Source organism: Nomascus leucogenys, chromosome 11, assembly GCF_006542625.1.
Source record: "Nomascus leucogenys isolate Asia chromosome 11, Asia_NLE_v1, whole genome shotgun sequence".
Classification (NCBI taxonomy): Eukaryota; Metazoa; Chordata; class Mammalia; order Primates; family Hylobatidae; genus Nomascus; species Nomascus leucogenys.
In genome coordinates this window covers 107341435-107358323 of record NC_044391.1, presented here as the reverse complement: position 1 = coordinate 107358323, position 16889 = coordinate 107341435, and the positions used below count along the sequence as shown (strand labels likewise).

At 46.4% G+C, this 16889-nt stretch overlaps 1 protein-coding gene across 2 annotated transcripts in view; it reads left to right on the top strand.

Annotated features, from left to right (window-relative positions):
• The window catches only part of DGKG (diacylglycerol kinase gamma), a 210405-nt gene that overhangs the window by 141126 nt on the left and 52390 nt on the right, over window positions 1–16889 (top strand). For both annotated transcript variants that reach the window (XM_030822950.1, XM_003256600.4), the window contains one exon: window positions 9256–9346. In XM_030822950.1, the coding sequence (XP_030678810.1) occupies window positions 9256–9346 (91 nt within the window). The remainder of the gene's footprint in view (window positions 1–9255; window positions 9347–16889) is intronic.

Below are 16889 nucleotides of genomic sequence, written 5' to 3'. Positions count from 1 at the left end.
CTTTGGAGAGACTCTCTGGCCTCAGAGGGGCAGTGTCTGCGAGCACATTTGGTAACAGTGGATCATGAGTCTCAGAGAAGCCTTCTTGTTGCGGCCGGTGTGTGTGCCCGCACGTGCACACGTGTGTCCTTGTGTGCTGCACTGGGAAAGGATCCGATTTCAGACTTTGGCAGTCTTCGTGCTTGGAGTCCTGCCCTTAGGAGGAGATACTGTCAGGTGCCAGACAGAATTCGGAGATCCTATCAACGGAGAATGTGTCCTTGGTCCACAGAAACACACTGTCTTATATGGAAGAGAAGGGTCACTGTTCAGAGGCAGTAGATTCTTAGGGGCCCAGAATTACCCTTGAAGGGATACAGAGGCTGGTCTAAACACGAGGCTTATGGATTTGGCCCTTTGTTACTCTGGGACAAGAGTGGAGACTGGAGACCAATGCGGAGGCCTAGATCACTGACTCTGCTAAAGAGTGTCAGGGTACCAGCCAACCTCAAGCTGGGATCCTACAGCCACACAGGTGGCCCATGTGGTAGATGTGAGTAAACCCAGCCCACAAGCATGAATGAGAATGACTCACAGCTTTGCAGTCACTAGCTCTGGTGACTTCGGTTGACTTTTCCATTTCTCTCAGGTGCCTCTGGGGCATAGCAACAGGACCCAGGGAGAGTAAACCAGTAAGGAGTATGGGCTGGAAGATGGGGTTTGTATTCCTGCTCCATACCTCCCAGCTGCATCATCAAGAACTGATCTCAGTTTCCTAAGCTGTTCCATGAGAAGGCTGCCATGGCTTAGAAGAGAACCACCATCCAGCCCTGGTATAGAGTAGTAATTTTACATGTACCCTTTTACTATGGAATAGTGCACTATTTTTATTCATTCTCCCACTGCCTCCTACCATGGGTACCATATTGAATAAGACTTTTTTCAGCCATAAAGCTGTTCTAAGTAATCATTTGTTTCCCCATTTTGATTATTGAGGATTCAATTGCCATTCAATCCATGTCTCTGGTTACCAAGCAGTAACTGATATAACTGATTTAATTCCATTGCACATCAAAAAAATTATAATTTAACCCACTAGTTAGCCTATGCTGTCTTTATTATGATTAAATGCACAAATACTATTTTACATTAAGAAATATTGACAGCAGCTCATGGACTCCGTTTACACTTTGGAAGACTCTTTGGAACCTGTGATCCCCTAGCTATAAGTCCCTGAACACTGAAGACCTCTTAAGTGTGAACAGTATGTCATCTGTGACTTTACAGTTAATTTCTCACACATGAAAATGACTCAAGAAGTGTCTTCAGAGGTTATTAAGAGGGTTCCATAGTTATACAATAAAATACATCCTACTCAAGTTTCTCCCTCCTTCCTCAGCCTTTTTTTTTTTTCTGAGCCCCTTCTTGAGATCTCCCCTTTCCTGTTCTCCATCTTTCTGCCCACCCTTCCTGGTCTCTGGCCTCCAGTCTTCCCATCATTCACCACCCTAGATTTTTCTGAGTGCCATGAACACTAGTCTTGTCCCAAGTATGGAAACAAGCCAGGGAATACCTCGCCCCTTGAAGCTGAAACACATCGAGCCAACACAAATCTGTTGGCAGGAACAGCAGGCACAAGAGTCACATTCAGAGTACAAAAACAGCTATTTATAAAGCCTCCTTCCTGATTGCTGGGTGTTCACTTTCCCTTGAACCAAAGGGGCCACTGCCCCCTCTTGGAAAAGATGATTCTATCCACAGCTCCATGCCTGAGGATCACTGAGTGCCTGTTCTGATGAGCAGTGAGAGCTGGAGACAGCATGCAGCGTGGATTAGATGTGGTGACACACTCTTTGATGGGCCAAGGCAGCTGGGTGTGCGGGTGACACAGATGGCCTCTGCAGCACCTGTGAGGTGACAGTCATGGGCTCCTTATAGGACTTGACATCCTGGCCTTAGAGCAGACCCCACCTGCCTTTGCTTTTTTATTTTTTTTTAACTCTTGATGTAAACTTTGGTTAACATAATTACTAAGTTTCCAAAGGTATTCAAGATTCAAGTAATGTAAAATGTTAACAGGTAAAGTACTGTCAATATTATTACTAATATTTATCAGTCAATTATAATTTAACTCTTGTTGCATTTGGCCGTTCTGCATTTCTATTATACCTGATTTGCTAAATTATTATTTACCTTAGTAATCCAATGCTAGTCTATTATCTTCAGTAGTGGTAGCAATGACACCATTAATAACCCAGCAAATCCCAAATGGGATTGAGATCATTTGTTTTGTTTTTTAATTGAGATGAACCTGATGAAAATTTATAATTCATATACAGAAATGTCCTGTTGGCTAGCTACAGTTTTCCCAAATGTGTAGTTTTTGGCTTAGGTTCTTAAAAACTTGAATTAGTTGCCAATTCCAATAATCAGGAGATTTTACATGAAAATATATTTCTGGATTCTCTTTCAAAAATGTCAGTTCTGACAATACTTGGGCCCACACTCCTACATGGCAGCAGTTGTAGAACACGTGAGTCCTCCCATCCTGTTCTGAATTGTGTCATCTCAAGTTGTCTGGGGAGCTTGGAGAAACCTTGGAAAGCAGTTGGTCCGAGTCCTTCATTTTTTTTTTTTTTTTTTTTTTTTTTTTTTCAGACGGAGTCTCGCTCTGTCGCCAGGCTGGAGTACAGTGGCGCGATCTCGGCTCATTGCAACCTCCAACTCCCTGGTTCAAGTGATTCTCCTGCCTCAGCTTCCTGAGTAGCTGGGATTACAGGCATGCACCGCCATGCCCAGCTAATTTTTTGTATTTTTAGTAGAGACAGGGTTTCACCATGTTGGCCAGGATGGTCTGGATCTCCTGACCTCATGATCCACCTGCCTCGGCCTCCCAAAGTGCTTGGATTACAGGTGTGAGCCACTGTGCCCGGCCCCAAGCCCTTCATTTTTAAGATGAGGAGTCTGAGGCCTGGGGATGCTGAGTGACTCTCGTGAAGTCACGTGCTGGTGGGTTTGATAATGGGGTCTGGGAGGCCGCTCTGCCCGCTGGTGCAGCACAGTCTCCACTAAATCATTCTGCCCTCCCCCCATGCAATACAGAACACCATCTTGTGGCTAGCATCTGCTTCACCAGGCCTCCCAACCTAATGCTGACACCCAAGGCCTAACTAACTCTGTGAGTTATGAGTCACTCAGAGAACCTGATTATCAAAGTCCAAACCACAAAGAGGAATACCTTCACTTCAAGGGCTTCTATTTCTAGAAATAACTGTAGTGTTCTCTGTGTAGACTTCTAAGCCCAAATAAATGTTTTCATGTTTTGACAACTTCAAAAGCCCAATGCCCTTAAAACTTCCTTGATTCTCAGGAAAGGGTCCCCAGAAGCTCGGGGTGCTGTAGGAAGCTGAGTACGTAGCCTCTGCTGGTAAAGTGAATGGCCAGCAGCTAGCTGGGTTTCACTGTGGACATCCTTGAAAACAGGCTATTCATAGCTGTCAGGATGATGGATTTCAGCCCTAAATTGCTGACAAACATAAAAGAACATTTTTAGTTAGTCTCATTTTTTCTCTCATCTGTCTAATGAAAAGATTCAACTAGCTAGTGTGCAATTGATGTTATTTTCTTATAAGCCAGGGGGCAATTAAGAAAACCCAGAAATAGAGTTGAGCCATGGTGTCACTATTTGTATTTGCCATTTCTCCATGTGGCTGAGAGTCGCTTGGAGCACACAGGAGGATCTTCTGCCTCAAGAATGGGTCCATCTGGATAGTTCAGAGCCTGACAATGAACCTAGGAGTTTCATGGAACTAGAAATCAGCCTCAGAACAGCTGGTTAAGGATTAGTCATCTCCAGCTGAAAGGTGATTATAAGAGGGGAAAAAAAATGGTGGGCCAAAGACAACTCAGGAAGAGAGATGCAGAAAAAGCATTCCAGCAGCCACGAAAACATCGTTAGTTTTATTTTCTTCAAAAAATATGGGCCACCTACGATAGACTCCCCACAGTAGATCCGCCCTTACCCCTGCAGCCTTTGGGGAATGTGTCTTCTTCCAGTGATGTGTCTCCTAGCAACGAGGAAGAAGCGCTACTGAGCACTTACTATGCATTAAACACCTGCTTGGTACTTTGCATTTGCCACATAAGCCTCACAACTTTGTGAGTAGAAAATAATGTTCCCATTTTGTAGAAGAAGTGAAGGTTCAAATAATTTAAATAACTTGCCCAGCCAGTGAGTGGCAAAGCCAGTCATGAACCCTAGCCTCTCAGCTCTCAGATGCCATATTCTTGTACAGTAGAAGATGAAACAGACAAAAGCTCAGTGTCACATTCTGCAGCAACAGTCCTCCAACAAGGGCTAAGAGTAAAGTAGCAGGGGAGACATCTTCGAAAGAGAAGAAGGAACATTGCACTCAGGCTCTCTGGTAGTCAGGGAGAGTGGGGGCTGCATCTCCCAGCTCAAATTGTAGGGTAGCCACGTGCCTATAGGCTTTTCCTAAAGGCTTTGGAAATGGGTGGTGGTGGTGGTGTGCTGGTGATGATAAAGGAAAAGGAAGACAAGGCAGAGGAGAATTCACTTCCATCTGTGAATGTCCTTATTTGTAACAATAAGGAAATCTTAGAGTAACCTACCTGTAAGCTTCTTCTGAGAACTGAAGGAGATGGTGTGTGTAAAATGTTTAGCAGAGTGCAAAACCAAAGGGCCATGGGAATAGAATGCATTCACTTCTAGCCAAAAAGTGCCTGCGTTAAAAGAGGAGAAATAGAAGCATTTCCATTTTGAACATATCTAAAAGCCACGTCCCTTGTGGGTCAGAGGTTCAATGTTAGGTCTTGGTGACGCTATTAAAAGTGTATAAGCTCAGCTGGGTGCGGCGGCCTGCAATCCCAATACTTTGGGAGGCCAAGGTGGGTGGATTACATAAGGCCAGGAGTTCAAGACCAGCCTGGCCAACATGGTGAAACCCCGTCTCTACCAAAAATACAAAAACTAGCCGGGAGTGGTGGCACGTGCCTGTAATCCCAGCTACTCAGGAGGCTGAGGCATGAGAATCGCTTGAACCGGGGAGGCGGAGGTTGCAGTGAGCCGAGATTGTACCACTGTACTCCAGCCTGGGAGGCAGAATGAGACTCTGCCCCACCCCACCCCCAAAAAGGGGGGGTTGAGGGGTGGGGCAGGGGTCTTGCTTGTCTTATTCATCACTTATCTCCAAGCCCTACACAGCACCTGGCCCATAGTAGGGGTCCATAAATATTCAATGGATGGATGGATGAATGAAAAGATTAACCAAAAACAAAAGTGCTGTCTTTCAGTTACAAAGACGACTGCCACTGGAGAATCAATATCCTGTGCCCCTCTCTCAGGAAATGGCACCTGCCATCTATCATGCTGTCTAAGACAAAAACTTGGCTATCACTGTGACCCCTCTTTTTTGTTCCGTAAGCTAAAATAACTCCTAAATTTTAGCCTGTGACTCTCCCCCGCTCTTCTCTTCTAATGCTATTGTCATGACCCTTGTTCAGGCCCTTCCCAGTTATCTCCTGGATTTCTACACCACCTCAAAACTATTTTCCAAACTTCCAGTCTGTACCTCTCTTTCCAGTCCCTTCTCCACACCTGGAACAGAATGATCTTTAAAAAACCTAAATCTGATCAGGTCACTACTGTCACCACATCCCCCTCCCCAACCACTTGAGGATGGTCCATGACTCCCTATAGAATTTTTTTTTTTTTTTTGAGACGGGGTTCTCACTCTTGTCACCCAGGCTGGAGTACAGTGGTGCATTCTCAGCTCACTGCAGCCTCCGCCTCCCGGGTTCAAGCAATTCTCCCACCTCAGCTTCCCAAGCCGCTGGGATTATCAGTGCCCGCCACCATACCTGGCTAATTTTTGCATTTTTAGTAGAGACGGGGTTTCACCATGTTGGCCAGGCTGGTCTCGAACTCCTGACCTCAGGTGATCCACCTGCCTCTGCCTCCCAAAGCGCTGGGATTACAGGTGTGAGCCGTCAGCCCCACCAGATTTTAAGATAAAGCACAAACCCCTGGGTGTGGCATGCCCACCCTTCACAGTCTTGCTCCTGTCTGCCTCCAGCCTTACCTGGCCAAGCCCTACCTTCAGTTCTGCGTCCCCTCCAGCAAGACTATTCTCTCTCTTGCCTGTCCCATGGCCTAGCTTCCTTCTTTGCCTGAAATGCTTTCTCCACCTTCCCTGTTTGCCTTCTACATCCTTCTAAGAATTGGGTGTCCCTCCCGCTACGAACCCTGGTGCCTGGTTCTTGGCCGACCACACTGTGGTCTGCTTCCTGTCTGTCTTTTCCAGATATCCAGTGCATGGAATGCTATTTTGTTCTTTGTTGTACCAGGCACACCCTCTCTAGTCCCTGGCACAAGGAATGTCTGTTGAATTGATGAATACTTTGTCTCACACCAAACATGCACTTTCTCAGAAGTATATTAGCAATTAACATCACTTTGGCCAATTGTGTGACCAGTCAAGATAATTAATCAAGGATTAGGGCGTGGTATGACTCTGGAAAAATCTATTAAGGACATATGGGGAACATATTTTTTTTCACCAAAAGTCATGACACATAATTTAATAAATATGATCACATTTTTTCTTGCCCAGGAAAATATTAATATATAATATCTGTAGCTACATATCCTTATCTGTCATTTTTGCCTCACTATGTTATCCAAATATGCCAGCTCAAGACACTGAAATAATAATAGCTAATAAGTAAGTAGCTGGCATTCTTGATGAGCCTACTATAGAGCAAGCCTATGTGAAGTGCTTTGCTGTCATCTCATTTAACTTTTCAACTACCTCTTGAAGCAGATATTTTTCTTATCTCTATTTTAGAGATGAGGAAACTGAGGCTTAAAAACATTAAATCACTTGTCAAAGGTTACACAGCCAGCAATGAATGAGTAGTCCGTTTGATCTTCTCAGTTATTCTGCGATGCTGACCTAACCATGACCTCTTAACCTTTATTAGCTCATCAGAAGAGCTACTACTGGGCAAAAATAGCTGTGGCTTCCGGAAACTTTTATTGAAACTCTAAATCTCCTGGCAATAACTTTCAAAAGTCATGATTCAGGCCAGCAGTGATATTTGAAAATGGAATCACAAACAAGTCTCCTGGCTACAGAGATGCTCTTGCTGCCAAAAAGGAATGCTCAGCTTTAACATTTATGACAATCTATGTTTTTCCTGTTACTTAGTCTTTTGCCATCATCGACTGTGGAAAGGCACTGACCCTTGTTCTGTCCTCCCTGGAGAATCCTCTCCTTCAGGTTTAACTGGTTCTGTCCTTTTCCATGTTTTCATTTCACTGGGATCTACAGCAATGTCCTGTCCACTGACCATCTGCATAATGATCACTTGGACACACATAAAAATACACAATCCTGGGCCCCGTTCCACAACTATCTCATAGAATCTCTATAGATTGGAGCTCTGGAAGCAGCATTTTAATCACATTCCCCAGGTAATTCTTATAAATACCAATGTTTGAGAACCACAGGCATAGTCTCCAGATCCACGTGACTCACAGTATCCCCTAGACCAGCAGCACTGAAAATGAGGAATCTTGGGCCCTAACCCTAAACCACTGAATCAGAATGTGCATCTTCATAAAATCCCCAAGTGATTAGATATGGACATTACTGCGCATACAGAGAATCAGTGATCTAGAACAATGTTTCCCCCAATTATTTTACATCATCATGGCATGCATAGAAAATGAAATGCATAGAAAATCTATGTGTGGCACACTGGGAATACAAATGAGAATGTTTGCCATAGCATTGGGGCTCAGCCTGTCCCAGATCCCACCTGGCTGCTCTGCAGGCTGAGGAGACTGACATCCCAGGTATGCCTGTGCCACAGCACATGGGTTGAGAAGCACCGATCTGCTTATAGTACAGCCAGCTCTTCTAACTTTGTTCATGAGGCATAATTCCCAGAGCTTGCTTACTCTTACTTTCTTCATCATGTATTAGTTCTTTTCATGCATACTAAGAGTCAGAGAAGCTATTTCCCAACCAACTAGATCTCAGAAGTCTTCATGCAATGGAAGAACACAGTTTCATCTTCAAGTTCTAGGTAGACGCTTGGGGAAATCTGCAGAAAGGAGTTGTGTCTATTATTCTGGAGAGTCATCTGCTACAACCTAAGGAACATGAGGAAAAAATAAGAGCCCTGTTCCCTCTGAAGACTGCTCCTTTCCCCTTCATCTGCAAACCTGAGGAGAGAGGATTAGCACCACGCAAGGTGGCATCCTCTCTTCTGAGTGCCAAGAAGAATGTGATTTTGTTTAATCCTTCCTTAGCAAAATCTGTCAGCTCGTAAACTGGACAGGTGTCCCTTCTCTTAGCCAACCCCTGATAATGGGGTGACAGTTGGGGTGGAAGGAATGGAATACCTTCAGAAACACTTCCTAGAGAGACCATCTGATCAAAAGCACCAAGTGTCAGGACACACCATCTGACTTTGCAAAGCCCCCAGCTACATGGGAACCCCATTGATTGATTTTTTTTTTCTCTTAAGGAAAATGCTGAAAATTTTTAAAGCTCAAAGTAGTGAACTCTTACTTTGAAGCAAATATGACAATGCTTGCCCTTAACTGAAGGATTGCCATGGCCTAAGCAAATACATTTGAGGAAGAGGGGAGGTGATTATTGCTACCAATCAACTCTTCTTTTTTTCCAACTTGCCTGCAAATCTGTATCTAATTCTTGCTATTCTGCTTCCCCCAATCAGAGCCTGGGCAATGCGGCACGCATTTTAGCTGGGTTAGTGTGGAGATCCCTCCTCTGTCCTGAGACTGCACATCCCTCAAGCCTTAGAAGGATCTTCCCTTTACACCCCAAACATACCCAAAAGAGAGTTCTGCCTGAGTAATGGAAAGGACAGTGGCCAGAGCACTGTATTGATATTTGCCACCTCTGGCTTGACTTCTCATAGAGCTCTTTCCTTAGTGCAGCTACAGAGACCTTCTTCCTGTTCTGACCAGGAAGCTCGGGGAGCAGTTGGTAGTTCACCCAGGGTTGCCATGATGTCTAAGAAATAAGTGGATTTTCCCTAAGTTCCGAGCAAGAACAGTTGGTAAAAAATTTCTATTCCTTGATCATCTGATTAACAAGTGCTGAAAATGTAAGACTGGGGAAATTGCTGAAGGCTTGGGCCTCCCAATCCAAAGAACATAGCTATTTTACATGAGCATTTCAAGCATGGAATATTGAGGCATCTCTCTGCTTTGTGGTCCAGGATGAAGAACAAGCTGTGGTACTTTGAATTTGGCACCTCGGAAACTTTTGCAGCGACCTGCAAGAAACTCCATGACCACATTGAGTTGGAGGTAAGTTCCCAAGTGGGGAGAAGGCTTCCTGGATCTTGGCTCTGCTCCTAGACTGTCACACATGCACAGGATGTATCCTCTTGGGACCTTAGGAGGTGACCCAGACCGTAGTCTGTGTTGTTTCTCCATCCTGTTCCAAAACACCTCCATATCCTCACTCGGAAGGCTCCATTGGCCTGTCTAGAGAATCCCTGGGGGACTGTGGGACTCAGAGGCCTCGAGACCCCAGAGCCACACTTCATTCCAGCCCTCCGCCCTCCTTCCACCGTGGCCTTGTGATTCCCTCTTTTCTGAGAGGTAAAGTCTCCATTGCTGTCAGCACAGGGAGAGGGGCTGCTGCTGGAGAGACAATGTCCCAAGCCTGGTAGAAGTCTGGGAACTGGTGTTACAGGGCAGCATGGGTGGGGAGTCTAGGGGCTGCAGCCAGACATCCCCCAGCTGACCTGCCTTGATTTTCACATCTGCTTCGAGGAGCTGACTCACAGGTAGCCAGGGTCAGTTTTGTGGGTGTGCAACCTGTGTGGTCACAAAATGTCCCTGTGCTTAGAAGGGCCCTTGGTTTCGTGCTATTCTGTCACTGTCTTGAAATCCTTGATAATTTTCTAACAAAGAACCTGGCATTTTCATTTTGAACTAGGCCCCACAAATTATGTAGCCAATCCTGTTGGTGCACTTGTGTTTCACTAACTCTTCCGGCACTTGTAGGGGCCTGCCTCAGACAGTCTGCCTGCTGGCTCCCCTCCCCTGGTTGATAAGCTGCCCACTTCCCACCCTCTCACCCCATGTTGGCTGGGCTTCGCTCCGGAAGCCCTCTCATTGATTGCTGTGAGGACAGCTCCTTGCTCTCTGGCCACCTGAAAGCCCAAACTTCTATGCACACCTGCTCCATGGGACTTTACACCCATTGGTTCTCTTGCCCAGAGTTCTTACTACCAGGCCTGTGAGATTTAGGCCTGTAGTCTTGTTTCACTTGAGAAAAACAAGTGGAAGAGGCAGCCAGAGAGTTCAGCCAGGGTGGGCTCATCTTGGCCCACCAGCTTGGCCTCTAAGACCTCACTGCAGTCCAGTGGGGCCTGGGCCTCCCTGGAGGAGGCGCCTGTGGCCTGGAGTGGTGTAGGAAAGCCCTGCCCCTCCCTGCCGGAAGGGCCCCTGTGCTTCTCACTCACAGGGAGTTTTCACAAACAAAACACGAAGCCAGAGGTTCTGTGCGGCTGCATTTGACTCATCTGCCTGCCTCTCCTCTTCGGTTGCTGGGTTGGTTACCAACGCCAGGGTGGGAGGCGCCGATCTGGCTAATCCCCTGAACTTTTGGCCAGCTTGGTAAGAGGGCAGAGAGGCCAGGCGCCAGGGTGTGTGTCCCCAGGTGGCACATAGGGAGTCTGAGAAGCCGGTCCTCCTCTCTTGATGTGTGAACGCAGTGCTGGGAGCTGAGGAAGGAGGAGAGGCCTTGGCAGGGGAACCGAGTGTGGCTAACAGGGATGTGTGTGCATTTTTTCCCCTTGGCACGGCCGTCTGGTGGGGTCTCTTTAAATATACCACAAGTGAGGGACAGCCCTGGCCTAACCACAGCCAGCTGCAGGCGCACAGCGACTGCTTGTTCTCCCTGCAGCTGGCCTTGAAATTGTGCCCAGAATACAGCAACTCAGCTCCCCTGCCTCTGGCCTGCCCTCCCGGCTCCAGGCCCCACAGTTCCCTCTGGGTTTGAGAGACAGCGGCTCTTCCTCAACCGCAGAGGGGGCCTCATTGCTAAAGACACTGGTGGCCTCTGGAGGGGGTGTTGGGTCTGGAGGGACGGTGTTGTTGGGAGCTTTCAGAAGCACTTCCTGTTTTCCTTATCTCTCCATAATGAGTCTTTTTAGTATTTATTCATGAGGGTTAGCTGGGGGAGTGGGGCTGAGCGTGTCATGTGATGGGCAGCTTCTGACAGCCCTCAGGATTGGGGCAGGCACCATTTCTGTATCCAGAGAATAGCAGTGAATGGTCCTGTGCCTTGCGATCCAGAGGGGGACTAAGAGAGAAAGACAGGGCGAGGCATGGGGGTAACAGGTGTAAGGAGACCGCAGAGCCTTGCAGGGAGATGGGAGAGTGTCAGGGGCCTCAGGAAGAGCTGGTAAGAGCAGCTATGCTAAGGGACCTTCTAAACGTGGTTGCTGCAGACAACAGGCCGGGCCTTTGAGAACCAGCATGTGACTCACCAGCCCAAGGCCAGCAAATAACCCCACTGAGGCATTGCTCCTACATTTCACCATCTTCAATTCCGCACCACAGCCTTTATTTCAAAGTCACACAACCGACCCTGTGAGCTAAGTAGTCCAGAGATTATTATCCCCATTTTATGGAGAAGCAAGCTGAGGCACAGAGATTTAGAAGGGTAAACTGGGCCAGGTGCAGTGGCTCACACTTGTAATCCCAGCACTTTGGGAAGCCCAGGCGGGTGGATCACCAGCAGTCAGGAGTTTGAGACCAGCTTGGCCAACATGGTGAAACACTGTTTCTACTAAAAGTACAAAAATTAGCCAGGTATGGGTGGTGGGCCCCTGTAGTCCCAGCTACTCCGGAGGCTGAGACGGGAGAATCGCTTGAACCCAGGAGGCAGAGGCTGCAGTGAGCTGAGATCGTGCCACTGCACTCCAGCCTGGGCAAGACAGAGCAAGACGCCGTCTAAAAAAAAAAAAAAAAAAAAAAAAAGTAGAAGGGTAAAGTGAAGGAGAGAAAAGTCCAGTGGGACAGAAAAAGTCACGTGCTTTGACTGCCGACCATAACATGTCCTAATATGTTATGACAACACAGCAAGGCAAGTATTATCACATTTTAAAAATGAGGTTCAGGTACATTCAGTCTCTCAACCAAAACTTCATTGCTGAAAACTGATAGGAGAGAAGATTCCAGGTCTTTTAGAGTGAATTTAGCTTGGAACCCAATAAATAGAGATTTACCTAACAGGTGCTAGAAGCGGGTAAAGACTTCAGCAGGAGGCACTGTTTCTTCCTCCTTAATATGCTGATTTCCTCTCAGCTCATGCAGCTGGGCAGGTGCGCTGAGAAATGCTTTGCAAAGAACAGAAGACTCAGTCCTACTTCTCATTTGAGGAAGGAATAGATTCAGGCTGGATCATAGGAGAGAGAGTCAGAGAGGAGGAAAACTGCCTTGAGGTTTGCAAAAGGTCTCCCACACAGCATCTCATTTATTTTGATGCACAGAACAGGCAGGGCCAATATTAATGTCCTCACTTTACGGATGAGGGAACTGAGGTTGACAGGTTCAGCGACCAGAGGAAGAGCACAACTGTAAGGAACTTAGGGGAACAGTGAAATCTATTTAGGTTCTTCCTTTTTTTTTTCTTTTTTTTTTTTTTTTTGCCAATCTGGTAAAACGTTGGATGGTGAAACTTAAAGCTCAAATGAGAGACTGCAGGGAAGGTCTTCATTAAAATCCATTCGTGTGGCGAGGCGCAGTGGCTCACGCCTGTAATCCCAGCACATTGAGAAGCCAAGGCCGGTGGATCACCTGAGGTCAGGAGTTTGAGACCAGCCTGGCCAACATGGTGAAACCCTGTCTCTACTAAAAATACAAAAATTAGCCGGGTGTGGTGGTGCAGGCCTGTAATACCAGCTACTTGGGAGGCTGAGGTAGGAGGATGGCTTGAGCCTGGGAGGCAGAGGTTGCAGTGGGCCAAGATCGCGCCACTGCACTCCAGCCTGGGGAACAGAGCGAGACTCTGTCTCCAAAAAAAAAAAAAAGAAAAGAAAAGAAAGCCATTCGTGTGATATACAGGCGATTTCTCCGAGGCTAGTGGCTGTTTGAGAAGGAATAGGAGACTTGGTCTCATCTCTGAAACAAAGCTTATGGCCAACTGGGCCAACTGGACAAAAGAGAAACTGAAGGGAGTCCACAGAACACACAAAAGCTGTTCAATATGGCACTTGCTTACCTAGTGCTAAGGAAACTAGATGCAAAGAGTCCTGCAGAGCCACGTGAGTCAAATCACTCCTGGCCCTGCCTGTGACTCAGGCAGGGGAGAAGGTGACTCTAAATCTCCTGCTCACCTGTAGACACATGGCCAGGGCCGTGACTTGGAGTCAAAAGGCCTGGCAGTGAGCCCTGGTCTGTGCTTAGGTTAAGCAACTTATTGAACTGTATATCTGAGCCTCAGTATTCTCATCTATAAAATGAGGGGCATAGGAGTTAGTCTACCTCCCAAGGCCATTATTAGGATTAAAGTTTTCAGGGCTTTTTGTTTTTGTTTTTTTATGTAACTGGCAGTGGTGCTAAGTGCCTCATGGAATCTGCAAAGCAGCCCTAAGTGGCAGGTGTCATAATCACCTTTCCAGAGAAGGGGGACACAGGCTGAGAGAAGGTAAGAAGCCCACCTGAGGTCCATAACCTACAAGCGATCAGGTCAGGCTTCAAATCCAGGTTTGCCAGACACCCGAGAGTTTCTGGGCAGTACTGGCACTTGAGAAGCTCAGTCTAGAGCACAGACTCTCAATCAGGTTTGGGCATATCCAATGTCCTTATTCCCAGTCTTTATTTTGACATTTCAGATAACGTTAAAATTTAACGAAACAATTTTTTCCATTTGTCAAAACGGGAGCATAAAAAAATATTGCAAATGTTCACCCTAGATGCTTCTTCTATGAGACCACAAAGGAAGGCCTGTGAACGTGAGTGCTGTACCTGGAAACTGGGTGCTCCATAAATCGTTGTGGGCCCTAATTAAGAAGCCAGCATGTCAGCTGGGTGCGGTGGCTCATGCCTACAATCCCAGCACTCTGGGAGGCTGAGGTGGGCAGATCACCTGAGGTCAGGAGTTCGAGACCAGCCTGGCCAACATGGTGAACCCTCATCTCTACTAAAAACACAAAATTAGCCTGGTGTGATGGCACATGCCTGTAATCCCAGCTACTCGGGGGGCTGAGGCAGGAGAATCTCTTGAACCTGGGAGGCAGAGGTTGCAGTGAGTGGAGACCAGGCCGTTGCCTTCCAGCCTGGGTGACAAAAGCAAAACTCCGTCTCAAAAAAAAAAAAAAAAAAGAAGCCAGCATGTCACCCGCACCCCCACCCTCACCATCCCTGGTCTAAGGCGGTCTCTCAGGGTACTCCTCTCTGACATCTCTTCCCTTCCAGAGGCTCTTAATATTCATTCTAACCTGATTTCACCTGATTAAGCAGGTGGGGGGTGGGGCGAGGGAGGCACACAGTGAGTCACCTCCCCTACCCCAGGCCCAGAATAACCTTGCAGAGGTTTCTGGATGGGATCATAGGTAGAGCAAACCAGACAGGCTTCAACTCAAGCACTTATTTTACATTTTGTAGAGATGTTTCATTTCACTGGCTAAAAATAAGAACTTCCAAAATTCCTGGGTTTTTTTTCTTTTTTTTTTTTTTTTTGACAGAGTCTTGCTCTGTTGCCAGGCTGGAGTGCAGTAGTGTGATCTTGGCTTACTGCAACCTCCGCCTCCCAGGTTCAAGTGATTCTCCTCCCTCAGCATCCCAAGTAGCTGGGACTATAGGCGTGCACCCCCACACCCAGCTAATTTTTGCATTTTTAGTAGAGACGGGATTTCACCATGTAGGCCAGGATGGTCTCGAACTCCTGACCTCGTGATCCACCTGCCTCGGCGTCCCAAAGTGCTGGGATTACAGGAATGAGCCACTGTGCCCGGCCCAATTCCTTGATATTTAATCCAATCTTTAAAACATATTCACAAGGGAAGGCCAGCCAGCTCCACTAATATGAACTAATATAAACTTTGATGGAGGGGAAGTAAGTCCAAATCTGGAAGCTGCTCAAAAGAAAAAAATCTGGTTATCCAGTATATTTTGGGAATCTCTGCACATCAATTACTCCTTTTAATTGAGGATTTTTTTTAATACAGAAAAGTCTTGAGAATAGTATATCAAATACTCCCAACTCTCCCTCACTCAGAATTGATATTGTCATTATTTTGTCTTATTTCCTTCAACTGTTTTTCCATTTTGTTGTGGTTGTTGTTTTGTTTTTTTTTTTTTTTTGAGATGGCGCTCATGCTGTCACCCAGGCTGGAGTGTGGTGGCGCAATCTTAGCTCACTGAAACCCCTTCCTCCTGGGTTCAAGTGATCCTCCTGCCTCAGCCTCCTGAGTAGCTGGGATTATAGGTGCCCGCCACCGCACCTAGTTAATTTTTGTATTTTTAGTAGACACAGGGCTTTGCCATGTTTGCCAGGCTGGTCTTGAACTCCTAACCTCAGGTGACCCACCCACCTCGGCCTCCCAAAGTGCTGGGATTACAGGCGTGAGCCACCGCACCTGGCCCCTTCAACTATTTTTCAACAGAAGAAATAAAATATTACAGATAAAGCTGGAGCCCCCAGCCTCTTTATGCTCCAGACTTACCTTTTGACTCACCTTTATGTTCTTGAGGTCACTCCATGTTAGTACTGATAGAGCAGGTTGGTCATTTTTTTTTTTTTTTTTTTTTTTTTTGAGAAGGAGTTTCACTCTTGTCGCCCCAGCTGGAGTGCAATGGCACAATCTTGGCTCACTGCAACCTCTGCCTTCCAGGTTCAAGTGATTCTCCCGCCTCAGTCTCCCGAGTAGCTGCAATTACAGGCACCCACCACCATGTCCAGTTAATTTTTGTATTTTTAGTAGAGACGGGGTTTTGCCATGTTGGCCAGGCTGGTCTTGAACTCCTGACCTCAAGTGATCAGCCCACTTTGGCCTCCCAAAGTGCTGGGATTGCATGCATGAACTACTGCACCTGGCCTGGTTGGTCACTTTTAACTGCTCTATGGAGTTCCATGAAAACCCAGCCACTATCTGTGAGGAGGAGCAGAAATGAGAACTCTCACACACTGCTGGTGGGAACATCAGTGGTAAGCCACTTTGGAGGGCGGTTCAGCAATACATGCCAAGCTGAAAATGCATTTATAGCCTATATGACCCAGCAAATTCTTCTCAACATTGATCTAGAGAGTTTCTCACACATGAGCATGGAGGTGCAATGCAACATTTTTTTATTGCAGCAAAATGGAACCAACCGAAATGACTGTTATTCTAACACTTTAAAAAGACAGTGTGAGTGAATGTACTAAATGCCACTGACATTTTAAAATGGTTAAATTTTTTAAAAAATTTTAATTAAAAAAATAAGGATGTGCTGGGTATATGCTAGCGATATTCAATCCATATCACCATATCAGGATATGGGTCTCACCTATGAGAATCCATATTCTAAAACTAACATTTAGCACAAATAATGAGTCAGATTACTGTCTTTTAAGATTGGGCAGATACCTTTAGCTATTCCAATCTAAGCCAGTGCCATTATTATTATTATTATTATTATTATTATTGTTATTATTATTATTTTGAAGCAGAGCCTCGCTCTGTCACCCAGGATGGAGTGCAGTGGCGCGATCTCAGCTTACCGCAACCTCTGCCTCCCACGTTCAAGTGACTCTCCTACCTCAACCTCCCAAGTAGCTGGGATTATAGGCACACATCACAATGCCTGGCTAATGTTTCTATTTGTAGAGATGGGGTTTCGCCACGTTGGC